This window comes from Dipteris shenzhenensis, chromosome 22 (genome assembly GCF_047967505.1).
Source record: "Dipteris shenzhenensis isolate YYH24624 ecotype China chromosome 22, Dip_SZ_1.0, whole genome shotgun sequence".
NCBI lineage: Eukaryota > Viridiplantae > Streptophyta > Polypodiopsida > Gleicheniales > Dipteridaceae > Dipteris > Dipteris shenzhenensis.
In genome coordinates this window covers 39,628,695-39,655,893 of record NC_141617.1, presented here as the reverse complement: position 1 = coordinate 39,655,893, position 27,199 = coordinate 39,628,695, and the positions used below count along the sequence as shown (strand labels likewise).

Here is a 27,199-nt window from a genome sequence, read left to right as displayed (position 1 = left end):
TCCTCCATTGGTGCGTGTCTTCAATTAGTGTGTGGACAACAATGTGTATCCATGTAATATGGGTAGCCCTCTCTTTGAGCTCTATTGTGCCTTAATATGAGATTTATTCCCCAAAAAGTTGTTGTGAAGTTACTTGGTGAGGATTGTAAGGCCCCATCCCCATTTTTCTCCAATGATGCCCTCCCTCCTTGCTCAATCTACATCTGAGTGAGATCCTTGCTTATGAAGATGGGAGTCCCTTTCACATTCGCCCTTTTCATGAGGACATCTGGTCTTGCTAAATGGCATGTCTAAACTTGATGATGAGTGGCTTCTTGCATGTCTCATCCTTTTCTGCTCTCATGCAATCTCAATAATGTTGGATTGCGCTAGCCTAAACTTCTCTTGCATAAACATTTTGGCTATCTTGAGTGGGTTGATCAAGTCTTCTTTCACTCCCACCATCTTGAGTTGAGACTCTTATATCTTTGTCTACTATTTTCATCAAAAGTTTCTTGAATAATTTTCCAAGACAAGAGAGAGAGAGAGAGAGAGAGAGAGAGAGAGAGAGAGAGAGAGAGAGAGAGCCAGGGGGGGATTTCTAAGATATATATTTTCAAATGCATATATCCACTTACTTGCATACATGCCCTATGCATGATTACTCTTGTTAAAACCTTGGCACCTAATCTATAACAATCCTAAAATTTGAGAAGTTATAGAAGCAACTTTTTCAATTGTGAGCTTGAATGATGTAAATAGACAAGGATAGATAGTGCAAACTCAAGTTTAGCAGGGTTGAATTTGGTTATGGATGTGGCCACGTTTGCAGATCAAACTATATCTCCATTTTTTGCATTGCACATTTACTTATAATGAAAAAACACATAGCATTATAATATTTTACATAACACACAATATTTTTGAATTTTCCATATGTTAGAAGGGCAATGTAGATGATCACATATGATACTTCTATGTGAAAACGATGAGAACCGCTTTTGGCAATATATTTAACACATACTTGCATGCATATATAGCAGACAATCTTAGATGGCTTGTTTCAAAATCTTTTGGAAAGGATAAAAGCTTTCTTAAATTATGTTCGTGAAGAATAATACAAACCTCATAGATGTCGATTTAATAAACATTTTTTAATCATAGGAATAAAGTGTACATGTCTGTGGTGGACAAGATTCCAATTGAGATAAAATTTTCACGACCATTGAAGACGATAAGATACCCAAAGTGGACATTGGTATCATTCTTTTTTAATGTATATATGGTTGAATATACCCAAAAAGTGGATTCATATGCAAGTGGCTCCAAGGCAATGCATGCTATGACGCACACATGCATGTAAAGAAATAAAGCTACAAAACAAGGATACTTTAGTTTTCTGTAAAATGTTCTAAACAAATGTAAATGTTACACAAAGTTGGATTGTTGTGTAATGCAAGTTCATGCTTGCGTGTAGATGGTAATCACACTTTTGTTTTGTACCTTGAAAATATCATTTATAGAGTGTAGCATGTAGAGGGGAAGGATTTATGCTACGAATATGATTTTGGCTTCTGAAATGACAAGGTTGCAAGTGGAGGTTGCATGTGAAAGGTGGCACCTTTTTGTTTGTGTCTTTTAGTGTTGGTTGAATCCATGCTTTGGTAGGCATACCGTTGCATTAGGGTAGGTGTGAGGGGCCTTTTTGAGAGAGAGATAAGAAAGACATCTTTTAGACACATCGTTACATTGGGGTAAGGAATAAAGACGAAAAGGAGACCTTGACGATTGGGTGGGAAAAAGGTGGGAGGTTGTGGGTAAGAAACGCTAGAGTTCTATGGTGGCAAGGAAAGGGGAATCTTCCACGAGATGTCTGGTAGGTGGGGCGAAAGAGTTCTCCACGAGATGTCTGGGGAGTATAGGCACGTTTCTCCACGAGATGTCTTGTGGGTGGGGGGGAAGAGCTCTCCATGAGATGTTTAGGGAGTGTAGGCGAGATCCTCCACGAGATGTCTGGTGGGTGGGGGGGGAAGAGCTCACCCTGAGATGTCTGGTGGGTGGAAGTGCCGAGAGAGCCGAGGATGAAACAAAAAAAGTAGGAGGAGGAGATGGGCCGCTTCCATTTTGAAAAAGCTATAAGGCCGTTAAAAAAAAAATAATGATGATGCGTGTGTTGATTTGATCGAGGTGATCCCCAACTGAAGACACGTGGCTGAGCTTAATTCATCATCTTGTCCATCAACAATGAACGGTGCAGGTCGGTCAAATCAAGCAACAGCCTATGAAAGCAGCTTGCTTGATACTATAATCAGCCTGTAATCACACCGGATTGGTAACAAATCTGCGGCTCGGCGGCCATAATCACCATCGGATTGGCAACATATCTGCGTCACTCAGGCTCTAATCAGCCCATAATCAAAGAAATCTGGGTTTGAGCGCGTCAATCAGGCCATAATCAGCCCGTAATCCCACCGGATTGGCAAGAAATCTGGTGTCAATCAAGCTGTAATCACATCCGAGCTTGGTAACAAGAGCCGGTAAGCACCAATGGACTGTGATTTTATCGACTTCCAATCTGGGATTTTTGGGGAAGTTACTAAGCCTGCTGCAATCATACGCTATGATGAATTGACACTGTACAACAGAGCTTAATCTAATTTGTGGGTGATGAAAATCTAATTGCACAGAGCTCCAGACGATCTAACGACAGAAATTTTGGACTTTGCATGGTTTTGGGCCGTCTCCCCTTCTTCCATCCATCGATCCATCTCCAGAATTTGTACGTAGCAAGCGTTGCATGGGCTTCCTCAGCTGACTCGTAAGCCCCTCTCTCTCTGCTTGCCTCATCGCTGTTTTGGGCGGTCTCTGTTCTCCTTCTCAAGTTGGACCTTAGCCATTTTCGTTTTCAATGGACGGTTTTGCGCCAAGTTTGGCGCCGTCTGACCGCAATTAGCAGTGGTATCGCTGCCAGAGCTTGCCACTCTCACCCAATTGGCGGCAGAGTGGCCATCCTTTTGCACTCGGCATAAGCATTAGTGATGTTCTGATCTGAGCGGATCTTGGAGTATTTATATCACCTGGCAAGCGGCAAGTCATGATTCTTTGGTCTTCAAACATCTAACATATTCAATGACAATCTTTGTTTTTAAGTCAAAGCGGAGGGCGGTTTTCTTCATTGAAGAAGACGGCTGCGTGTAATAGTCGCAGCTTTTCTCTGTCGTGCGTATCTGTCATCTTAATTGAAGATTGGCTTGTTACCGTTGTCGGTGAAAATGCGTGACCACGGTCAATCGCAGTAGTAGATTTACACCTGGAACAGACCACCGGGCAGCATTAAGGTATCTCTGTCCAAGCATAATGACATTAAGGTGCGGCTATGATATAGAATGGGTCTTTTAGGCTGTCTTAATTGGGATGCCTCTCGAAATTTCCTAGGCCTTTGCTATTCCTTAGCTTTCTGGTTCTTGAGGTCCTCCCTTTCTTCTGATGACTGAGCACCAACCGCTCTACCCTTGACATGACTTTTGCAGGCCCTTGCACAGGATGTGAAGATCGTTTGTGTCAAGATGAGATCATGTGGTTGACTCAAAGAAAGTGTCTTTCTTATCAACCTTTTTATCAATCATGTGGTCTTGGAGATAAGATAATTTAGATAGACTGTTCATAAGCATCATCGAAGGGAAGGCCCATCCATGGAATAAAACAAGCAGAGATCAAAATGCTTGCAGTGCCTTTCTGTTGACTAAAAGGCTTAAACGAAGGGTGCCATGGGCAAAGGTTCATTGTCGGAGCGTTTTAGAATGACAATTTCTGTTCGTAAGGAAACTAAGGCAAAATCGTTTTTGCTGGTAGAGCATATCCTACTAGGCTGTTGTCGAGGCTGATGCTGCTAAGAAGTTTAGTGCTACACGTATACCTGACATTGCATGCCCCTCTTTCTTAATTTCATGTTGGGTCTGATTGCAAGGAACTTGTACTGGTCTCCTGTTATTTGAGGAACGACTTCAAGGCACTCCTGGACGTTTTCAACATCTTATAGTACCACAGTACAAAACAACAGAGGGTGCAAATCAATGGTGGCAAAATGCAATAAATGATAACTCCAGAACTCCTACAACTGGCAGGCCTCTGCTCACGGGGGTTTTCTTATCTTGGATAATCACTCATCGTTTGCAACTGATATGAACCAGTAAGGAATACTAAGGAAATCATTGAGCAAGGCTGAAATTGACTTGCTACCTGTAGAATATCCCTTTCTGCCAGTTGGCTTTGACTGACATGGTTATGTAGTGGCTTTGGAAAATGCGTAGGCATAAAAAGAGCTGTTGTTTATGGAAACCAAGGTATAAAGTAAAACTGGTGCTTGAATGAAGAGATTCTGTGAGTCAAAGTTTTTATTGGATCGTCATGCCATTCGCTCTGAAGGTATTGTCGTCGGGATTTTATTTGATTTTTATAACTGTATTTTGCATTCCTGGGGTTATGTGATAGTAATGACACAACGTGCATGTTTCGGTTAGCCTAGGGCAAGTTGCGAAGGGTTGTGAGTCCCCTGGATGCCCAATTTTGGTCGATTTAGAAACCTCTTATGGACCCTTAATAGAGCTCTTCGGGGCCATGAGGGGAGGTGGGCCCATTGACTGGCTAGGTGGACTGGGGGGCTGGCCAGGCAGCCCAATCAGGGTCACCTGCTTAGCCAACCCAGTTGGCTATGCCATATGATCCGCCAGCCGGGCCACCAACTGAGCTGCGGAATTGTTCATTTAGGTAACCTCAGGGCTGCCACTAAAGGGCTCCAAGAGTCTATAAACAGAGGTCCATGTGCTAGCTGAGAATCTTTTGGAGGGCCTAGTTGAGAAGGAGCACTAGCCTTGTGTACTTCCTTGATACAGCCTTGATGCAGCCTTTTGGTGGGCAGAACCTTGTGAGCTGAAGTTTGCTGCTGCTTTTATAAGGGTTTGTCCCTTCAACATCTGGGACTCTCTCTGGTACTAGGAACACATGGGTAGAGCCATGTTTGCCTTCCAGTTTCACCCCTGGCTGACTCGTCAAAGAGCTGGGCTGAAGGTCTCCTCTCTGTGGGACAGTTTATAGTTGTCTTGATGCTGATTTCCTATTGCCATTAAGCACACGTTGTGGTGGAAGATGGGGTTTTCTCAGCGCCCTACTTGCTCTACAGCAGTTTGCTATTGAGTCAGTAAACAAATAATCTTAGCTTGTGCTTGTTGGTTGTCCATAGAGCACTGTCATATCAGCCCTACAGGTTGACTTGGACAGCCTTCAGTGGTCTCACAATCACATTGTTTGATCTTAATTGCACTTGGAAAGTGATTTACAACGGTGTTCACTCTCTATGGCTTCCTCGGGGCGCTGCCCTTTTGAGCCCATTCAGGCTATGGAGTGACTAGAGTGACCTATACATGTATAGGGTAGAATGGCTCCTATACATGAGCAGCCATATGGGCTGCTAATGGGCCTTCCTTGAGCCGACCTGGTTGTCTCGTTGCAGGTAAGGTCGGCCCGTGCTGGGTTGGTCCTCTGCTCTTGTAGGCAGCTAGTTGGGCTTATCCATTTACTGGTGGGGGGCAGACTCCCCTATAAATTGAGGGCCTTTGATCTCATTCTTTATCCTACAAAAGCCGAGGAGTAACCTCAGCAAATCAAGAGGAGATTTGCCCTTCAGTTTTCCAGCACTACACTGAGCATAGTAGTTCAGCACTTGACTGACTCCAATACGGCTGTCCACAACCAGGATAAACTTCAAGAGTTTTCGAATCTTGCTTGCAGAATATATCGTGTTGCCTTGGCTCGCGTCCTTGAGTCCTTGAACTAGGGAAAATAACTCTTTTTTACCAAAGTCGCCCCCATAGTCACAAGAAACGTTTCGTCTGTTCTGTTGTTTTGACACATTTTGTTCGCCTTTTCAGATGAAATGGATAGGTTTCGAATCGATACTTAATATATAGAAGGAAAGGGGCACGTAAGGTATGTTATATTCAAGTTTAGAGTGAAAAAGAGAAATACAAGTCAAGGCACCTAAAAAGGAAACTCAAAACTCAAACACATTCTTCAAATTTATTTAAATTCAAGCTTTCAATCTCCTTTCTCAAGTTCAGATAGGTTTCGAACTGATAGTGAATACATACAAGGATAGGGGCAAATAAGATCTGTTATTTTCAAGTTTAGAGACAAGTCTAGACACTTGAAAAGGAAATTCAAAACACAAATATATTCCTCAAAATATACAAGTCAAGACAATTGAAAAGGAAATTCAAAACACAAATATATTCTTCAAATTTATTTTTAATATTTATGGCGTCAAAACTTAAATGCATATGGATTCAAGGAAAAATGTGTGTATATGATTTGGGCGAAACAGAGGTTTCGTTGCTGTTTCAATATGGTTGGTTTGTTTTATCGTCGTTAAATCAAGGTTTGACAAGATGAAACGGGTTTTCATGTGACTGTGCTCATTGCATTTGGGGTTGTAGAAAGTTCCAAAGGACCTGGCAAGGCTTTGCACACTTGATGAGGAGGGGCTTGTTACATCACTTGGGGATCTATGGCCTGCTGGTCCTCAGGTTTTCTATGACAAGGCCATTCTCGTCGTTAGAAGAATCCCTCAATGCATCACTTTAGATACAGTGCCTGTTTCTTCGCACAAACCTGTCTCCTTTTAGAGACTTGGCTTGGGAGATCATTGCTGATCTTACTGCATGGCAGATTTGGAGATCCAAATGCACAGAGGACAAGGCTCCTCATGTGCCTCATTGGCCAGGAGAGCCTCTTTCATGAGAGAATAGGATCATGGTTTATTCTTCACTCACAGGCAGAGGGCCTGCATGGCAATTCCACTCCGGATTGGTCACAACACCCTCATTTTTTTGCATGATTTTGCATGAGGTTTTCACATGGTTTTATCCTTATGTATTTTGGTCATACTTAGTAGTTCACTTTTTTCCGGAGGCTGGGGGTTGGGGGGGGGGGGATATACAATTCAAATCAAATGGAACACCAACCTTTTTTAGTAGGTTCTATTGGCTAATGCCTTTACATTTGCATACCTCTGTGCAGGCTTCTGCGATACATGTGTTGGAACACAAACCTACAATTGTCTATAGCATAGCACAACTAGTACAACATAATAACCGATGTCCTTGCAAATCACCAACTGAGAACACAATACATCTAGTCTGAAAGTATGCCAAGGTACAACACGCACTGTATCTCACTTCAACACATTTCTTACTTTCATTGTCTGAATCTCCTGAAGAATACTTTTTATTTTGCTTACCCTTACCGGTAAGTGTCTTCTCATCACCATCATTGTCCTGCAACTTCATCCTAGAGCAATAGAGGACAAACCTCCTCGCTTGCAAATCTGGGAGAGAGAACACTAAAGACGTACAGCCCAAAATATCTCATAGATAGATGTAGAAATATGTACAATAGGAGCTTCAAATGTGTACCAACACCTGCAGCAAACTCTGCTGAAAGTTACCACGATGAGCCTTTTATGCTGTACCCTCTGCTGAGGATTTCGTCCAAACTGCCCTGTGCCTCTTCTCAAGCTTCAGTAGCTGCTCACTATGCTCATGGGCTCTACTGCTTTTCACCTTGGGGCGATCTGCACCCTAGAGAGCTCCAAACAGTTGCTGGATGAACTGTTGACTGGCCCCCCCCAAGGGGCTCCTTATATAGCGCTAGGAAGCCCCTGATTTGGCCGATCAGGTTTGCAGACTTGGCTGACCACATTCCTGACTGCCGATCAGTCAGCCAGACCAGCCGATCAGCTAGCCTATACCGTTGTATTGATGTCCTGTTCCTGTATAGCCCATTGGCCTCTGCCCAAGCCAAGCTGCTGCTTGACTGCCGACTGACTTACAGACTGCTGACCTGTAGGCAGTTCTAGCCTAAAGGCCCTCCTGCTGGCACCCTTTTCTGTTGGTTCTGTCCCAGCTTTTCTGCCCTATACTGTGCCTGTTGCTGGGCCTGTTTCAGCCCCACACCCATACAATCAGCCCTAATTCAGGGGGGGTTTGGTGGCCCATGTTTTCTTCCCTTTAAGGATGTGCCTCCTTTGTAAATAGTATCATCCATAGATTGGAAATGGTGTTCTAGGTCTTAAGACTAAAAATTTTCATTGCTCTGAGATATTTTTTGGATCAATTTGAATTGCAATTTTTTCGCTTCATACCGCTTTGTAGTGTCCTTGGATTATACATATGGATTATTGATGTTCCTATAACATGTATCTTCAATTCAATTGTAGCAATTTACTTGTTTTAGTTGTATCTTACAAGTACTCATCTGCTAATTTAAGCCTAGAGAATGCTGGTGTTTCCTACTTTTCTGCAAAGGCTGATTCAAATCTTTATGTAGAGGCACTGAATAAAGTTGCATAGACATATGGGGGACTTGGCAGATAATAATGGGGACTTGGCAGAGAATAATGTTCAAGTCGAAAGTCAGCCTGATGAGCAGTCCATGCCTTCAATAGAACAGCAGGTATACTGTGATTGTCTGTTTGGAGCTTCTCTTAGTTACAGACATGTATGGATGATAGTATTGAACGAGATAATGTAGCTATTTTGAAGGAAATTTGCAGTTTTTTATATCTGCTTGCATTTCATTTTGGCCTTATGAAAGCTTCTGTTATCCTGTTTACAGGAATCCACCCTTAAGAAGAAATATGGAGGTATTATCCCCAGGAAACCACCTCTAATATCAAAAGTAAGTGCCAGTTTTAATTGATCCCCTAGGAAATGGACATAGTACTAGAACTCTGCTTTGTTCATGTTACATTTTATAGCTTGAAATTGAATTCTATCGTTTACTAGCAAGGCCCATGGTTTCATTTTGAACTTTCATGTTTTTTCATAGGATCATGAGAGAGCATATTTTGATTCTGCTGATTGGGCCCTCGGAAAGGTAAGCTGTTCAAATTGTTCTTCGCCATCTTTTTCTCTTCCCTTAACCTTCGAAAACCTTCCTCTGAATTTGTTTCCAAGTCAGCCGATTTTCAATTTCAATATTTGGTGACACAGGGTCTTTATTTTACTGTTTTATTGGTGTTTTGCACGAAACAAGCATTTAAGAGTATATACACTTGAACATGCTCTGTCGCTTTCATTGGCACATGAAAGAAGCCAGGAATACTTGAAGCCAGCTTGCCATCTGTAAGAAATGAAACTACTAATTCGCAGCAGATATAAGAATATTGTTTTAGGATTCTTGTTAAGCTTGTATGAAGTAAGATGAAGTTTTGTCTGGCTTTATTCCTTAGAATTTGTCTATATATACATATACAGGAAAAGGATCACATGACACAGTCTATGTTCAACAAGGTGCCAGACAACATTTTGTGTTTTTTATGGGCTTGGTTAGGTTGTGACATAAATGGTTTAAGTTGTGAGCAGGGATTTCCTTTTCAGGAGCACTGTTATGAATGCAAAAGAATGAATGACTGGCAGGTCATCCACCATGTGCTTAAGCACCATGGATTGCTCATGAAAATTTCCATGACAGGAATGCAGAGTTAATGGGTCACTTTGGCCAGGAATTATTTAACAGCATTGGACACTATTCCCACTTCTAGGACAGCATACCATCCTGAGACAGATGTTTTGGTCTAAGCGTGCATAAATGGTTGGAAGGGTATGTGAGGTACAGTGTATCCCTGACATGAAACTCAAAGGTGTTAGGATAAATGGCTTGGGCCTGCATAATTTTATTGCAGTTGTCGGATATAATAGAGCAACATATACCTCACCACCCCTGTAGCCGAATAGGGTTCCCACAGATCATACTAGCTCTCATATCTCACTCTTCTCTTGTGTGCACAAGTAGATAAGCAGACATACAAATCTTGGTGCACAGCAAAAGTAGACACCAAAAGGATGTCTTCCCTGCTTCAGAAGGTGAGGACTGATTAAGGTACAAACTGTCACAAAAGGCATTCCATTTAGGCAGCCAGGTGGCTGATGTACCTACAGCCTAAGTGCTGCACAACCCAATCGTGCATGCAATGGTGGACAAGTACTCCTGCTGGTGTCTCTCCCTCCTTGCCAGGTGCCGACGAGAGGCTTCAATAGCTGACATGGATTGGAGATAATGACCAACCAGGCCTACAAATAAATCTGGGCCGATTAGATCTGCTTGATCCAGCCCTAAATGCCCAACGACCTCAAGAACCTTTATGTGCCTGTCCATTGTGGAGACCACACTCAACAATGGGCTGGATGCATTGCCCACATTCATCAGTCCCCAAACTGAACACAAGATGGAGTCCCACATGTCAAGCCTCCTCGTAATGGTGCACTCATATGTGGGGCATTGACCCTACACTTCTAATAACAACGGAAGCACTTATCTACTTGACAGAGCTCGTTTGAGGCAGTGGTTGCGGAGTTGGGATGCCTTCCACAATAGCAGACATGGCTGTGAAAACTCAGAAAGCAAGAGAAGACCTGAAGAAGATGGAAGATTTTTTAGAAATAGTCCAAAAAGAACATGGAGTATGCCCAAGCGAAGCAAAAGAAGTTAGTGGATGAACATAGGAACTTCAAATTTAGAGGAGGGAAAGAATAGCTATGCCTCCTTGAAGGTTAAAACCAACGTAAAGCTGACCCAGTGGTATAATACCCTCTACAGAATTGCATCTCCATCAAGATTCATATCAACTTTACTTTCCACCTATAAGTGTTTATAAGAAATTTTGTTCATGAATCAAAAACCTCTGAAATTTGAATCACAGTATCTTGATATAAGGCTTTTGTAATACTTATGTCAAACTCAAGTAATTTTTTGACCCAGGTTAAAGCTTCTCAAATTACCTTTAAGATAGCCACAGACGAATAATGGTACATCATGAATTATTTTGATATCATTAACCATGTTGGAACTTGGGTTTCTGCTAGGCATGAAGGCAATTTTTGGATGTCGACCAGGTCACGAAAACTGCAAAGAATCAACCTGCCATGAACAAGGCCTTTCACAATTCACCTCTCATGAAAAAGACCCTTAGAGACCTTTCAAGAATGAAAGAGCCAAATAAAAAGGACTCGAGTTGATCTTTAAGGTCTTAATGAACTGAATTTTTTATTTAACTTTTATATATATATGTGTGTGGGGGGGGGGGTGTGTGACCATATAGGAAATCCGTGTTGGAAGGTCATTACATGCTGAAGGAAAAAAACTAAAATAAATGACAAAAATTACAGAAAGGCATGTAGTCTTCATAGCTCTACATCATGGTAGGAACTCCAGGTAGGATTTAGGACAAGGAAGAGCATGTATCTTCATGTGAAATGGAAACGGTGGGTGAAGCTGGGACCAATACACTGCATGAGACTGGCTAGACAGGTAACAAAGAGACTCCACTGAGATGTATGCAGGCTAAAACAGCATCTAACAATCTGCCATCACTGAAACACCAGCGAACATACTGAATCGTGTATGTGAGCTGAATGTGCCATGCAGGCTAGAACATTAGTCAACAGAACGTCCACACAGTTTGATAGAAGAAGAGATATGACCACAAAACAGACCCCTTGCACACTGACTATTAGAGCTAACAATATGAAACAGCATGGGACAGGAACTCGTATGCTTGAGGGCAGATGCCTTAATTACATGAGGTAGAGCACCATAGAAGAATGAATGCAGGACAAACAAGACTACAGGGGAAGATGACAAGTTGTTTGGGTGGTCATTGGTGAGATAGGGCAAGTTTGGACTTCCCTGTAATATGAGTGCTCAAGAAAATCCTTTCAGACCATAAATCCTTCAGCTCATTTTAATCAGTAAGAGTCCTTAAGCACATCCGTCATTGTAGTCTCTTTGACTCTAATTTTTCTCCTATAAAGGTAATAGTGGCACTTCTCAAAGGGCATCTAGGATAGCCAAGATTTTCGGCTCACAGATGGTAAGAGAGCTCTAGGAAAATCCAGGCACAAGAACAGTAGGACAGGTGTCAAAGGGAAGGCCTAGATATTTAAAGCTGACTATACCACACCATAAAATTGTGTTTTCTGGGCTTAAGGTAAATTTGATATAGCTACAGTATATTTAGCTGTTGTTTGAGATGCATGATGTGTTCTTTGTTACTCTTTTCATAAATGAGGATGTTATCAGAAGAAAGCTAGTTGAAATTCAAAAAGAGGTTGCAATTTTTTGGTTTATCTATGATTGAAAATTATCTGGTGCATTAGTCATAGAGGATATCATGTTGAACTCATACAAGCCTCTTTTCGTGGAAAGGGCTGTTATGCTCGATAGTACACATAAACTGCATGTAACAATGCTGTCAGCCCCAAGGTTGCTCAGCCCCTTACTGCAATCATACAAGAGCAATGTGAACTTGCTTGACATGCCAGAATTACATATTTTCACCACAGCAAGAGATTGCAGATCTTGCAACAAATGGGAAAGATTGTAGAGCAAACAGATGCACAGCTAGAAAAGAAGGGTTTGTGAAGCGGTCCAAGAGTGCGTTTTGTTTCCTACGCCCCAGTTAATATGTACTTTGAGTGAGTTAAGTCAATACATAGGTTTCTCAAATTCAGTTCATGATAAAGTGATAGAGATAACTCACAAGGACATGAAAGTGATGATACATAAGGAAATTAAGGAAGATCTGGAGAGGAAGAAAAAGCACTCAAATGTTAGGATGGGGGGCCTCCTAGTGGATAATTGTTATAGTGAAGGTTGCTTCCACAAGGCTGCGTCAATTTTACGAGCAAAAACCTATGAGCAGGTTTATCCAAGAGTGTTTTTTAAGAGATTTAAAAAATTGTATTTATTTAGGAAACGTGGTTTTAACACTTTTATTTTCACTAGAAATAGATCCCTTTATCATAAAAATATACAGAATTGTCACTCATTCAATTTTACATAACATAAATTTTCTTCTTCATAGACATCCTTTGTACCCCTGTTATTATCTTAAAAAAGTGTTGAAAAATAATTTCTTTAAGAAACATCCCTCATAATCACTCTCAATATAATAATATTATACTTATTAAACACATTTTATATTAATATGACGAGCTTTCTAGTGTTTAAATAACATAAATAACAAGATATTTATGGATATGTTTCTAAAGAAGTTTAAATTATTATAAATAAGTATTAACTTGGGCTTATATATCACTCTCATAAAATACATGTAATATTTAATACTATATAAGCAATATTTTTCAAAATGTAACCCCATAGATGTGCTCAAATGGGGTTTTCCAATCAATGTGAGTGGCTGAATGACTATATTTGGACATTGGATGGGAAAGTTATGGCACTTTTTTTTTTTTGCCGAAAAAACAGTGCTAATTATATTACTTCGAGAACAAGATACAAGAGGTCAGCTTATAGCTGACGGGCTGCGTTCACAAATCGGACGCAGCCCTAAAAGGTAGCAAAATAAACCATCCTCTCACGGAGGGATAAGACGAGTATGAATGAACAGCCATCGGGGTGGTGAGTAATGCCACCGAAGGCCCTGCGTAGTCTGCGCGAAGAAGAGGCCCTGTGTGTCCCAAGCCCGGAGGAAGCGTCTCCGTTTCTCCTGACCGGCCCGGGAGTCTCCCTGAATCTGGTCCCACTGGCCTCTGAGAGTATGAATAATCTCACTCCAAATCTCCGCCATGATCTGGGCAGTCGATAAGGAGGTGCCACCTAGGATCTGCGCGCAGCGCGAGGTCCAGATGTGCCACCCTGTGATGCTGCTAATAATCTCCCAGACTGGCTGCCTCTCCCGGACTCCTGTATCAGCCTCTGCTAGGTGCTGTGGGATGCCCTTGAGCGGTCCCCACGTCCCCTGTGTAATAAGGAAAGTGGGGTCCTGCTGGCATGCCTCGAATAAGTGATGAAGACCAGGTGCGGTGCTGCACCAACAGAACGCGCCCCAAGTGATCAATCCTAGCTCTGGTGCTGCGCGAGTAAGAATCCCAAAAGTCCACCTCCACACTTCCTGGGCGCGCGTGCAGCTCCACAGGCAGTGTTTTGGTGTCTCCTCATCCGCATGGCAAATCTGGCAGCAACCGTCCTGGCCTATCTGCCTCAACCAGCTCCCCACTGGAAGACCTTTGTGGGCAAGAAGCCACAGGAAGTATGAGATCTTCCGCGGCCGCCAGCTCTCCCACAAGGCCTTCCAGAATGCCTGCAAAAAGAACCTGGAAATACCTTGTGCGTACCAGCTGGGTCGCTGGGTGGGGGGACGGCTCTGCATCCTCCCGAGAACTCGCCTGCCCAGAGTCGTACTGTAGGCGAAGAAGGAGGTCGGCCCCTGTCCTGTCACAATCTCTGGCCACCACCACTCTCCTGGGTCCCACTCAAGCTCTGACAAGGCCCGCCCCTCCCAGAGCCAAAGACGCCAAAGCTGCACCTGGTCCTGCTCGATGCTAGGGTCGGTACGCCAGACCTTCCCCAAGAGGCCTACGACCCGAACCCTCTGCCATGGGAGTAGGGGGTCGATGAGCGCACCCTCTCTTCTGAGTCGTCCATCCCCAGAAACCGCGAAGGAGATAGAAGAGTCATCCCAACGTCCTGCGATCACCAGTGGAATGCCACGGGGGGTGAACTGTCCCAGCTAGCGGGTGTCACCAGGCATGAGGATCTGATGCTCAGGTGGAACCAACCAAGCAGCTGGGATCGCACCGTCGATCTCCGTGCGTCTCGCCTGGGCTCCACGTGCACCTCCAGCTGCGTCTGCAAGATCAGTCATCTCCAGATGTCTGTACGTATCCCTCCAAACACGAAGGGATCGGGCTGGCCCCCTCATCCAGCCGTCCCACCTGATATGTGATCTCTCCCCCAACTGAAGGCCCTCGGCATCTCTGACCTGACCGTTCCAGATAAGCGGCTGGCGATCGATCTCCTCCTGACAGCTGGGAGGGGACTGAATGAGACTGAGGCGGAGCCGCCTCCAAACCATGAGGAGGCTACGAACGAGTGGGGAGCGGGGCTGAGTGAGCGGGGCGGAGGTGAAGATCCACCTGAGGGACGGTAGCCACTCTCCACCTCGGCGCGGGACACAAGAGCCGACTCCCTGCTGAAGTAACATCTTCCACGTCTGTCCCCCTGGGGTCAAACCGCGAATGATAAGCTTGCCTAACAAGGCCTGACTCTGAAGCTCTGGATCAATGACCCCCAGACCACCCTCAGCCTGCGGAAGAATGACTGTCTGCCAAGCAACCCTGGCTCTGGTATCTCTATGCCCATCCTCCCCAGACCAAAGGAAGTTCCGAACCAACCTCCTGAGCTGTGCCACGTTGGATCTCGAGAAGCACCAGCAGGAAGCCACATACCAAGCCGTGGCTAGGAGGACCTGGTTAACTACCAAGGCACGACCTGCAAGGGAGAGCTTAGCAGTGCTCCAGAAAGCCAGCTTCCGTCGGATGGAGTCTAGCACCGGGAGAAACTGCTGAGCTGGCGTGATGTCTAGGCCAACCTGGAAGCCAAGGTATCTAGCTGTCTGTCCACGTGGAATCCATCTGAAACCCAGAAATCGCCCCCACTGAGAACACGCCCCCGGGTCTGTGAGAAAACCAACTGATTTGTTCCAGTTGATTTTCGCACCAGCGGCCGAGCAGAAAACCTCCAGGGCCATCCGCACCCTCTCTAGCATCCTCTCATCGTCCTGGACATAAAGGGCTGTATCATCTGCGTACTCCGAGTCCAGAAGCTCCGTGTCCTCCCGGAGTGGAAGGCGAACACCCCTAAGCCCTGTGGACCTCGCCCGAAGGTAGTAAGTCATGGCCTCGGCGAAGAAGAGAAACAGGTAAGGAGCCAGGGGACAGCCCTGACGTACTGATCTCTCCAAGCTAAAGCGCTCACCCATCCTGCCTCCAATGATGACTCTGCTAGACGCTGTCCTATACAAAGCTGAGATACCCTGAATCCAACCTGCCGGGAAACCTAGCCGCTCCAGAGTCCCCTCCAAAAAGGACCGGTCCACGCGATCGTAGGCCTTCTCGAAGTGGAGAAGTAAAATGGCAAGGTGTGATCCGCTGTACTGAGCCCACTCCGCCGCCTCTGAAAAGGTGAAGACATTATCCAGGATACTGCGATCCTGGACAAAGCCTGTCTGAGTGTCATGGACGAGGTCTGGGAGTAGAGGCCGAACTCTGGCACTGATCATTTTGGCGAGGATTTTGTAGGCAGTGGTAAGGAGAGTGATCGGACGCCACTGGCGGATCTCCTGTCTATCTCCTCCCTTCGGTATGAGGCAAATCAGTCCTAAGGAAAGGCTCTCTGGCATCTGACCGCTGCTGAAAATCCTCTGCAGAGCTGCAAGGAGGGGCTGATGGATCTGGTCCCAGAAGGAGGTGAAAAATGCTCGGGATAGCCCATCCTCACCTGGGCATTTCTGTCCGTCGATAGCCATCAAGGCCTCCAGCATCTCATCCGAGGTGAACGGCGCCAACAACGTCGCCCGCATGCTAGGCTGGACCAGGGATGGAATGTGCCTCCACACCTCCTCACGGGCACGACTAGCACGAGGGGCAAGCGGCTCCTGCTGGAAGAGGGTCCTGTAGAAGTCAGTGGCCAACCCCAGGACCTCCCCCGGATCCGTAACGATGTGACCATCCGCTGTCCTGAGACTCCGAAGCTGATCACCTGCAGCTCTCTGGCCGTGTGTCCTGAAGAACTCCCTGCACATCCGGTCACCCTTCCGGGCCCAGAAGGAGAGAGAGGCGTGATAGGAGAACTCGGAGCGACGCTGGAGGGTCTCCTCCAGGAGGGCTCTGGCTCGAAGGGCCTGGATCCGAAGCTCCTCCGAGCCCGGGGAAGCCTGCTGGAGTCGCTGAATGGAGGCGAGGTCCCTCCGAAGAGCTCTCTCTCTGCCCCACCAATCCTGTCGAACCTGTAGGGCTGCGAGCTGGCAGATCTGGCTGGACTCCTGCAGAGCCTGCGCGATCGAGTCTACCAGATCCACGCCCTCCCCCCAGTCTCTGTCCCAAAGACTGCAAATGCTGCTGCGCACGTCCACCCTCGAGAAGATGGAGTCGGGAATCCTGCATGATCGGGGGGGGAGAGTCTGGGCTGCCGAATCTAATGATAGGAGCACAGGCGCATGGTCGGAGAGTGTCGTCCCTGGAACTATACCCGCCTGGCCGCCTCTGCTGATGGCCCAATCACTGACATAAAATCTATCAAGCCTCTCCAGGAGTCTGCCTCCTTCCCTGCGGAAGCCCCAAGAGAAGTCCAGGCTCCCGTGCCAACGCCGGAAGGACGGGTCTCTCCAACTGTCCCTCCCTCCTGTCGCGAAGATGAAAGAGTCCCAAGCTGACTGCTCTGCCTGAGCCATACCTGTGAACTCCGGATCTCTGCCCTGCTGGTCCTCCAAGGTCTCCAGGTTGTTGAAGTCTCCTCCAACAATCCAGGAATCCATGTCTGGAAGAATCCCTGTAAGTGTCCTCCAGAAGGTGGCTCTGCATCGGAGGTCTGTGGGAGCATAAATGTTGAGGATTCCTATTTGGGATCCCTCCAGATTCAGGCCTACCTAAAGGGCTCGGCCCTGGGATCAACGTGCCGTGACCGAAAACTTCCTGGGCTAACTGCTCGCACACGGAGGTACAGACACCCCCACTCCTCCCCTGTGCGCCGATCGAAGGCTCCCAATAAGTGTAGGAGCGTCCAGGGAGAACCTTCCCGCAGCTACGGGAATGAGCCGCAGAAAGCTTGTGCTCCTGGAGCAAAAGTACATCCAATCGACCAATCACTGCAGGCTGAAGTTCCTGTCGCAAAATGAGCTTCCTGGGACCACGGGTGCCCGAAGAGTGAAACCCGTTCACATTCCAGGATACGAGGTGTAGGCTCATGGAGAGGGACGGGGGGCTGCGAACAACTGTCTGCTCGCGGTCGAAGTCGAAGAAGAATCAGACATATCGGAATGGAGGCGTTGCCGCTTATGAGAAGGTTTGGAGGGGGAGACGGGGTCGTCCTGCCCGTTCTTCAACACCTTCAGCAATGGCGAGAGGCCTCTGGTGCCATGAGCAAATGCTTTCTCGAGCCAGCTCGAGATCTCTGAAGTGGTCATCCCGTAGAAGGTTCGGAGTTTCTGTTGGGACCAAGCTCTGACATCCTGGGGGAGAGGCCATGACAGGGGGGGTCTGAGGATCACAATCAGTCGGAAGCGTTTGGCAGCGCAACGCCACCGCAAGCGCACATCGCCCTCAGACCACTGAGTCTCGAGGAGCTGCCCACCGGACGGGCCTATCCAGGAGCAAATCTGGGCGTGTGTCTGCTCTCTGAGAGCCTCCCAAACCGAGTCGTCTGTCCAGGTCTCGGTGCCATCGCTGAGGAACGTGAAAGCGAAGCTAGGGCCATCCCTGGGAGCCAAGGCAGCAATCTTCCCATCCGCCCCTTTGCGGAGCAGGAAGATACTAATGTCGAGACAAGCCGGGAAGGTCCCAAGGTCGGCCACATCCAGGTAGTCCCAGGGGCCAGATCTGTAAAAGTCTCGAGGAAGCTCTCTCTCCTGGAGCTGAGACCCAGCTGAGTCTGCCACTGAGGGGCTAGCAGGAAGGGAAGCCTGCTCCACTGGTGGTATAGACTCCGGGTGTCCTGCCATCGGGGGGGGAGGGGGAGGAGGCTGCGGGATAGGCGACTCGGACTCCACGGAGGCGACTGGCGGAGAAGGACGAGGAGGTGGAGCGGGGGCTGCACTCGGCTGGAAAGCCGACGGTGCAGCTAACTCTGTAGGAGAGGCGAGGGGGACAGGGGGGGGGGGGGATGGGGATGCATCTGGAACTGGGGCTGAGGGGGAGGAGGAGGAGATTGAGGAAGAGGCGGTGGGGGCTGAAACTGTGGGTCGGGCGAAGGGGGGGGAAACTGGGGAGAAGGCGGGGGGGCGGGAGAGAGGAGGATCTGAGGCTGTGGAGGGCAGGCTGCCGTCGAAGAAGAAGCTCTCCCAGGTCCCTGGGGCATCTGCCTGTCAGGTCTCTGGAGTGCTGCTGCAGGAAGGGTAACCTCTGCCTCCTTGCCTTTATCCGAAATCTTCTTGTTCTTTCCTCTTTTCCTTCGAACCTCGGTCCAACCGCCCACTACCTCTGGACCAGACTCCGACTGCCTCGGCTCCTCCTGACGTGGCTGTCCGGGGGGGGGGGTGGGGGCGGGGGGGGCGGGGGCGGGGGCGGGGAGGGTCGAGACGAGCTGGCGAAGCGTGGACAAGCAGCCGCCAAGTGCCCAAAGCCGTGGCACCGCAGGCACTGACCTGGCTGTCCGGTGACTATCATGCTCTGGGTGATGCTGCCGGCACCTGTCACAATCTCGATCACTGCAGGGAGAGTCGCAGGATCCGCCACAGCCACACGGACTCGGGGAGCTCCTGCCGTGGTCACCGCGTCGGCAAAGGTGTCGTGCATAACCCAGCCAAAATGGGAGCCCAAGTCCCTGACAATCGGCCGCAGCTCAGTAGCAAGCCCTGGAAAAACTAGTGTCACTGGGTGGCGAGGTATACGGAACCGAGCATCGAAATCCGCTGCGCTGAATCCACGGTACCACGGGACTATCATGATGATCTTCCCATCCATCGATGTGGGGGAACCGGCAATCAGATTGCTCGCAGCTTTCTCATTGGAGAGTTTGAGCCAGAAGATGCCCCTTCCCATAAGGGCCACCTCCTCAATATGGCCATCCTCTAGCAGGAGAGTGGACTGGAGCCAGTGCCTGATGGTAGACCTGGAGGGGGAGTGTCCAATGACTCTACCGTAGACAGAGGTACGAGCAAAGTCAATGGCTACCTCCTGAACACGAGATGATTGTTGCTCTGTCAGGATAACGCGGTAGGCATCTGGAGAGGGAGGGTCCGACTGGGCCTCCGGATCCGGGCAGGGGGCCGCCATACCGCCAAGACTAACTGCAAGCTTCCGATGAGGAAAAAACAGGCTGCCACCCAAGAAGGGGGACGAAGCGGGAGGTGGAGCCTGGGGGTGAGGCGGGCGAGGCGAAGTGAGGGGGCGGGGGGGTCGGAACGGAGGGCGGGGTGAAGGCTGCGGGGTGCGGGGAATACGGAAGGGCGCGGGAGGGCGGGGGGGGGCGGGGTTGGAATGGCGGGGGTGGAGGGGTGAAGCGGGGGGCGGGGAGAGCGGAATGAAGGCGGGGGGGTGGGTGAAGCGAGGGGGCGGGTTGGAGCGGGGCGGATGGCGAGGGAGCAGCGAGGGGGCGGGTTGGAGCGGAGGCGAGGCGAGGGCGAGGGCGGGTTGGAGCGGAGGGGGCGGGTTGGAGCGGGGGCGAGGGGGCGGGTTGGAGCGGGGGCGAGGGGGCGGGTTGGAGCGGAGGCGAGGGGGCGGGTTGGAGCGGAGGCGGGGCGAGGGCGAGGGCGGGTTGGAGCGGAGGGGGCGGGTTGGAGCGGAGGCGAGGGGGCGGGTTGGAGCGGGGGTGAGGGGCGGGTTGGAGCGGAGGCGAGGGGGCGGGTTGGAGCAAGGGGGCAGGTTGGAGCGGAGGTGAGGCGAGGGGGCAGCGAGGTGGCCGGCGGGGGGGGGGGGAGGGGGGACGGGGGTCGAGGGCGGAGGGGGAGGGGTGGAGGTGGTCGCGGCGAGGTAGAGCGAACGGCGAGGGGGGGGAGGGGAAGCTCGCAGGAGCTAAAGCGACATAGTTATGGCACTTTTAAAAGTGCTGTCTATGGTAGTTTCGCTAGCAAAATGACCTTGGAAGACCTACTTCAAAGGGGTTTCGTTGGTGAAACTACCTTGATGGCTTAATTCAATAAGGTTTCTTTGGATAAACCCTTTCATTAAGGCAGGTTGAGAGAGAGTTTTCAATGTCACCCCCTATTAAGTAAAAGTTGTTATAAGGATCATAAGGGAATTTTCATAGAGAACTCTACTCTACGTGTGGGTTTCTTCAAAAGCCATCCCATTATGTTACTCACCATTCCCAAAGATTCTTGTAAAGATTTGTGTAGAAAATAGGAATTGCTATAATACTTTGCATATTTCTAAGTAAATTCGTCTGTCCAGATGAAGTTGACTACTAGGAGGTTATATAGGGGTCTTGCAATCATGGCATACCTCAGTATGAACCTTCTATACTATCCGGCATGGCCCATGAAGACTTGGACTCCCTTGGCATTTAGTGGAGGGGGAAGTTCCATGATGATCTTTATTTTGTCCATGTCAGTTGCAATTCCATGTCGAGAGACTATGTGTCCCAAGACTACTCCGTGTGTGACCAAGAATTGGCATTTTAGAGGATTCAAAGAGATTCCATACTCCTTGCATTTTTTTAGTACTTATTCAATTAGAGGCTCGGAAGATTTTCCTCTGAAAATGCTCGTCCCCCTTGCACAGTTGCTTGATGTGAAGGGGAGCCATATGAGACTCGATACAAAACCCTTCTCATATGCCTCCCCTTGATTTGTAAGGCAAGTGTGGAAGAAAACTTCAGTATAGGGGAGCCATACAAACTTTGATGAGGTCACAAGGCATGACTTTGCATTTTAATCACAGGACAAGAAAACTGAGTTTCTCAAACAAGAAATTAGAAGGTAGAAGGATTTGGATGTCAGACGATCTTCATAGAGCCACAGGAAATCAAAGAAGCGAGAAAAATGGAAAACGTAATGGAAGAGCATCATCAGAGATTTAAAACTTGCGTTACCTAAAGACACTCAGTCTAATATTGATGTAATCTCATGGAGTTTTAGTTTGTTGTTCTATAGATGATAGGATTTTGTTGGACCATTAGGGTTGTACCTCTAGTTCTCGCATAGAGGGATGGGTGATCTCATGATGCATTTTGGGTTGCTCTCATAGGTAATTTTGGCTTTCTGTAGAAGCTAATGCATCTTTCTTTGCTTTTTTGACTCCAATCTTGTCTAAGCACGACCTCAAATCTCTGTGGGTGAAGTATTGAGCACTCTAGTTCCTCCAACAAATCATCAAATGTGGGGGATTGAAAAAGCAAATAGGGATGTGCTGTGTGTCAGAAAGGTCACTTCCCCATTTATAAGCCCCCAAATGAGGAGAGTGTGGGGAAGGGAGATGTAGGGCAGAACACGCTTAAAGAAGAGAGAGAGAGAAAGATTGCACCTGGAGGGACCATCATGGCTGCAAGAGTTGGAGCTTGTGAAAGAAGCAGATGGTGGGGACACAAGGCCCTGGATTTGGCCAGACAAAAGGTGAGCCCCTAAACATGAACAGTAGCATCACAGGGTTAACCAGGAGCAAAGTCGTCTACATGGAGGGGTCTTTGGCAAGGTATATGGGCAGGGTAATGACCTGCAGCAGGCGCGTACAGTAGGACCAGCACATGGTGCAAATTGATGACGGGGAAGCTTGAAGGAGAGCCAACTAGTAGGTGGACTGGTGGGGCTGGTCAGAGCCAGCCTACCAGGTCAGCTACATGGCTGGGGCCGGTCCCCGCAATATATAGGAGGGCATCTGCCCTAGTTTTATGGGCCAAGGGGCCCTTGTTTTGAGCCCCAAAAGAGGCGCATTTAATGGGCCAGAGGGGGCAAGTTGACCGACCAGCAAGCTTGCACAGCCTCAGAGCTACATTCAGGAGGTAGAGGAGTCCAGAGAGTGGCTGCAGATTGAGTTCTACCTGGGCTGGTACCTTGACTATCTCCTAGGGCAGCAAGAAGCTGAGATCAAAGGACAGAGAGTCTACATACGCTCGAGGTGGAGCACGCAGACTCAATGTTCTAGAGATATCCGACAGATGTAGAAGTACCTTGTGGTAAGATCAAAGGACCATGCTCTGGTGGGTCTTTGGATCTATCTCTTTTGTATTGTGTCCATAGCTTTGGATGGAAACATATTCTTTTGGTGGTCTCTATATCTAGCTGGATCATTGTCTATTTATGACTTTGCACATCTATTTGAAGCACATAAGTTAAGAAGTTTGTGATTCCACTCCCCACACACTGTGTGAACTCTTGGGTTATTCTATTAGTCTTCCGCTGTGCGTACCCTCTGTTGGTTGATTTCTAACATGGTATCAGAGCCCAAGTAGGAGGTGTGGGAGCTTGAAGGCAGGGACCTTGCTGAAGGACAACCCTGACTCATATGCTCTTGGGAATCGACTTCCACGACTGGAGGACAATGCCCTCGCGACAAGGAGGGTGACTCAAGTTCAGTCAGGTGTGTACAAAGTCCTAGTCTACAGAAGGTTGAGTTTGCTTTTTAATTTTGATGTGTGGTGTTGCAGCAGAGATGGCGATCTTAGAAGCAGCAGTCTCTTCAGCCTCTTCTCTCCCTTCCTCCTTCTCCAATGGAGTTCTTTCTTTCACCATCCCTAACTTTGGAGAGTCTGGGAAACTAGATGGGACTAATTATCCTATCCGGAGGTGAAGATCCAGAGTCATTTAGTGGCTCGGAGATTGTGAAAACTGACAATGGGAAGGGAGGTGAAGATGGAGGATGTGATGGACAACAAGGGGAGGATACTTATACTAGTAGATGGAACAGAACTTGAAGCATGGGAAGATAGAGATGCCCACGCCTTGGCATTGATCGTAGGGACTACGACGGACTTTGTGCTTCCTCACATCCATATGATCGGCACGTCAGTAGAGGCGTGGGTCATTTTGAAGGATCCTCACATCCTGGATCTTGCTTCTTCAGCATCAACTCTACGACTTGGATATGGATGAGGGAGATTCGGTACATGACCACTTGACGAAGGTCAAGGTGGTGAGGGATTGACTAGCATTGGTTGGTCAGACGATATACTCCGACCAGTTAGCCTTGATGGTACTTCAGAGGCTATGATGAAGTTTCAAAATCTCCATTACGACTGATACAGTTGGAGAGAGGACCAAACCTCTGGCTTTTGAACCAAACCTCTGACTTTTGAGGAGTTGGGTCCATTATTGCTCCAGGAAGAAGCTAGGGAGAAGCTCTACAATAATGACAATAAATGACAAGGCATTGTTGGCAAAGGATACTGTTGGCAAAGGAAAGGGCAAGCCTAACGGTAGCAAGGCCAAGAAGGATGACTCTAGAGATGACGAGGACACTTCTAAGAAGAAAGAAAGAAAGAAAGAAATTTTATTAGTCTTCGGAAGACCGATGGGTCTATGAGATTGAAAGAAAACCTGATACAAATCACAGTAAGGGTGGAGCTACTTAAACGAGCATCATCACCCATGCTGAACCCTAAGTCTGATGACACATAATCAAATACATCTAGATGTAACAATGAAAAGAAAAGAAAAGGACTAGAGCGGATCAGAATCCTCCGTATGTCATGTCGCCCTGGCTGGTGCATAGCCGGTGATGGGACGCTGGCGCCTGTCAAGGGGTGCCATGCGTCTCGGTCTCCTGGACGAGGCTTAACACAAGACGAGGCCATCGCGACTCCCATGGGACGTATCCCGGGTCTAAACAATGACGGGAGGTCCCCCAGAGTGATCTGTGTCTCCCCTCGATGTCTCGTGTGTCGTGTTGCGGTCGTCGGGTCGGGGTCTTTGTCACATCTGCGGCTAGAGACTGGATGATCAATGTCACTCGATGGGAAGAACTCTGTGATCCTACTCTGAGAGGTGTTTGATGATGTGGCCAAGCCCGGTCGCCTGAGTAAGTACTCTCTGTGTCGGACGCTCTCGTGAATGAAGGCCGCGAGGCATCTCTGATCTGGGTAGGCGAGGAATTTGGAAAGGATCCCGGAGCCGTCTTTGAAGAGGCAGTGGTAGCGACCTCGGATCTCGTGTACACTGGGCACCTGAAAATAAAATGCTCCTCCGACTCAACCTCCTGACAGTCGCACAATATGCATAAGCGATGCTCCCTAGGAATCCCCTCTACTCTGTTGCTCTCTATGTGGAGGCGGTGTGATGATACCCGAAACTGTCCGATGGAGATCCGTAGTGAGTGAGGCATATGAAGCTCAGTGTACCCCGGTGGTGTGATGAATCCCTCCTCCGAAATACGAAGACAGTAATCTTTGTAGAAACTCAGCTTCACTGGGAGCTCTCTTGGCTCCAACCAGGTCAAGTCCCCAAGAAGGAGAACTTCCCCGCGGGCTGAAAGGTCTGGGATATCCTGATGTAAGGGTGCATATGGCGATGTCTCGCCCTCCTCTCATGCCACTCTGGCGAAGTGGGATGTGTCTGGCAAGAAGTAGCATATTGCTATGAAAAGGTCATGGGTGTCTGTGCGTCGGATTTGGATCCACATGAATTGGGAGTGTGCGTCCTTCCTCTCAATGGAGATGGCTCCAACGAGGGAAGACCTGTACAATTCTGCGACCCTGCCTGATCCTCGGACTCCTCATGTATCCCTCGTCTCATCCCTAAAGGCTGACTGGATGCTCTGGGCTCTGGTGTGTCTCCGTGTAAAAGACCATGTCTCATTTTGTATAAGACTCCGACCCTCAGCATGTTCCCCTTCCTATCTTAGAGAAGATCTGGAGCTATGTTACTTGCTCTGCACTCCACAATATAAACTCAACATGGTACTTGTCTCTGCTATGTGTGTGCAGTTACCAAAAATGTTTTGAAATGTATAAATGTGAAACGTTTCAAAAAAGGTAGAAGAGTTTCCAAACACAAGTTTGTACTTTCTGGCCCCAAACATGTGTATAGCAGGTCCCATATATATATGGTATATCCAAATGATGTTAAACATACAGAATTCTCACTAGAGCCCTACACAATTGCATAGATTGCATAAAACTGTAAAAAACAGTTCTATTGCTTTTGGTCTACACATCAATTGCCCTGACATCCAGAGAGCGGTATAGGTGTTCATTGAATTGAAATCAACATTTAACTCCCAAAAATTGAAATCAGCATTTAACTTCAAAAATGCACCAAAACCCAAAAATTCAAATCAAGCGGAAGCACACGCATGCATGCAGGCATTTCTTTGGAAGAGAGAAACTTCAAAACGTGCTCAAGTTCTGAAACGTTTCTCTTGCAAAGACATATGTTTTGTTGTGTCTTTGTGTGTGTGTCGTTGAACTTATCAGATCTAACATAGAGTTTTCCCATATTTGTAGACTTTGAAGAAATTATAAGGATTCTCTAGAAAGGGTCTTACGTAAAGGTTGAAGGTTTCATGATTTGAACCCTTTGCCATTGTATCACACGTGAGTTTTGGCTAGACTTTAATGTTTAAAGGTCTTTTACTTAGTGTTTGAAAGTGGAAACTAGATACATTGTTTTATAGAAAGAAGTTTCAGTCAAAGGAAAAAGGGCGAAGGATGGAATCTCAAAACATTGCCATTATGTAGACCAGGTAAATTGATAATTTATTCATGCATATGCTGTTCTCATCTTACAGGAGGAAAAAACGCCTGGCCAGAAACCAAAGACCCTAATAGAAGCCCTTCGGCCAAAGTTACAGGTATAAAATTCTCATTAAGGCTTGAAAATTTACTTTGGAGACAATTGTGTGACACTGTATGTTTGCCTTTATGATTTAAGTGAGTTCTGTGTTCAAAATACTTGTGCTGTTTTTAAGTATTGCATCCAGGTGAAGACTTTCTGGATCTTGTAAAAAGGCTTATAGTTTCAATAAGTTAAATATCTCATCTTTTTCCTGCAGCCCACGCCCCACCAGCCTCTGCCCTCAAGGAGGGCTTCATATGCATCCACAGATGGTGAAGGTGTGTTGATATTGCTCTTTATTTAAAATATCTCATCCCCAGGCGATCAATCCTCTTGTTTCTCACTTTTCTATGACAAGAAGAATACAAGTGTTTACGGATTGTGTGTATTATAACCTGTCTTGACCTGTATTGCGTTCTCCTATGAGGAGATTCTTAGGATATTTTTCCTATGTTCTCTGATTATGTGTACAGCTAACTTATCAGGTCTATAATTTGCAGATGCAGATGAAGCAGTGGCTTCCTCTGAAGAGACAACTTAATATCTGAAGCAGAGAAGCAACTCTTTTGGCATGCTGGCTTAGGATTTCCTACACTTCATGCTGTTAAAGAGTTGGGAGTTTTGACAAGAAGAATCTCATCTTTCATAGAATAAGTTAACTATTGAACGTTTGTTTTCCTATGTCTGACTGGTTGAGTAGAAGCTTGCATGATGTCAATCTGGAAATTGTGTGATCTTCTTAAATGGCTATTAACAACCTACTGCATAGATTTGGTTTAAAATTCGTTTTCCGTGTCCCTTTTTGGGGAAAATCTTCCTTGTTGCGAGTTAAGCGAATCACAAAGCACCGGGTGGGTGAGAGTAACAGAACGTTTGGTTGCATCGGTGGAAGGGAAAACTCAGTAGAAGAGTAAGAAATTATTCTGTGTTTCAAATTCACTT

General features: G+C 47.2%; 1 protein-coding gene across 1 annotated transcript; it reads left to right on the top strand.

Annotated features, from left to right (window-relative positions):
* The first annotated feature begins 2,544 nt into the window (after positions 1-2,544).
* LOC147888098 (uncharacterized) lies at positions 2,545-26,977 on the top strand. Its single transcript, XM_087393721.1, has 7 exons — positions 2,545-2,797; positions 8,362-8,487; positions 8,650-8,712; positions 8,863-8,910; positions 26,211-26,273; positions 26,475-26,535; positions 26,758-26,977. The coding sequence occupies exons 2-7, from the start codon at positions 8,389-8,391 to the stop codon at positions 26,796-26,798; spliced, it is 375 nt and encodes a 124-aa protein (XP_087249847.1). The 5' UTR covers positions 2,545-2,797; positions 8,362-8,388; the 3' UTR covers positions 26,799-26,977.
* The last annotated feature ends 222 nt before the right edge of the window (positions 26,978-27,199 follow it).

Coding starts and splice junctions, on each gene's coding strand:
- LOC147888098 (XM_087393721.1), top strand. CDS start 8,389: ATGGGGGACTTGGCAGATAATAATGGGGACTTGGCAGAGAATAATGTT. Junction 8,911..26,210: donor CTGATTGGGCCCTCGGAAAG/GTAAGCTGTTCA, acceptor CTCATCTTACAG/GAGGAAAAAACGCCTGGCCA. Junction 26,274..26,474: donor CCCTTCGGCCAAAGTTACAG/GTATAAAATTCT, acceptor TTTTTCCTGCAG/CCCACGCCCCACCAGCCTCT.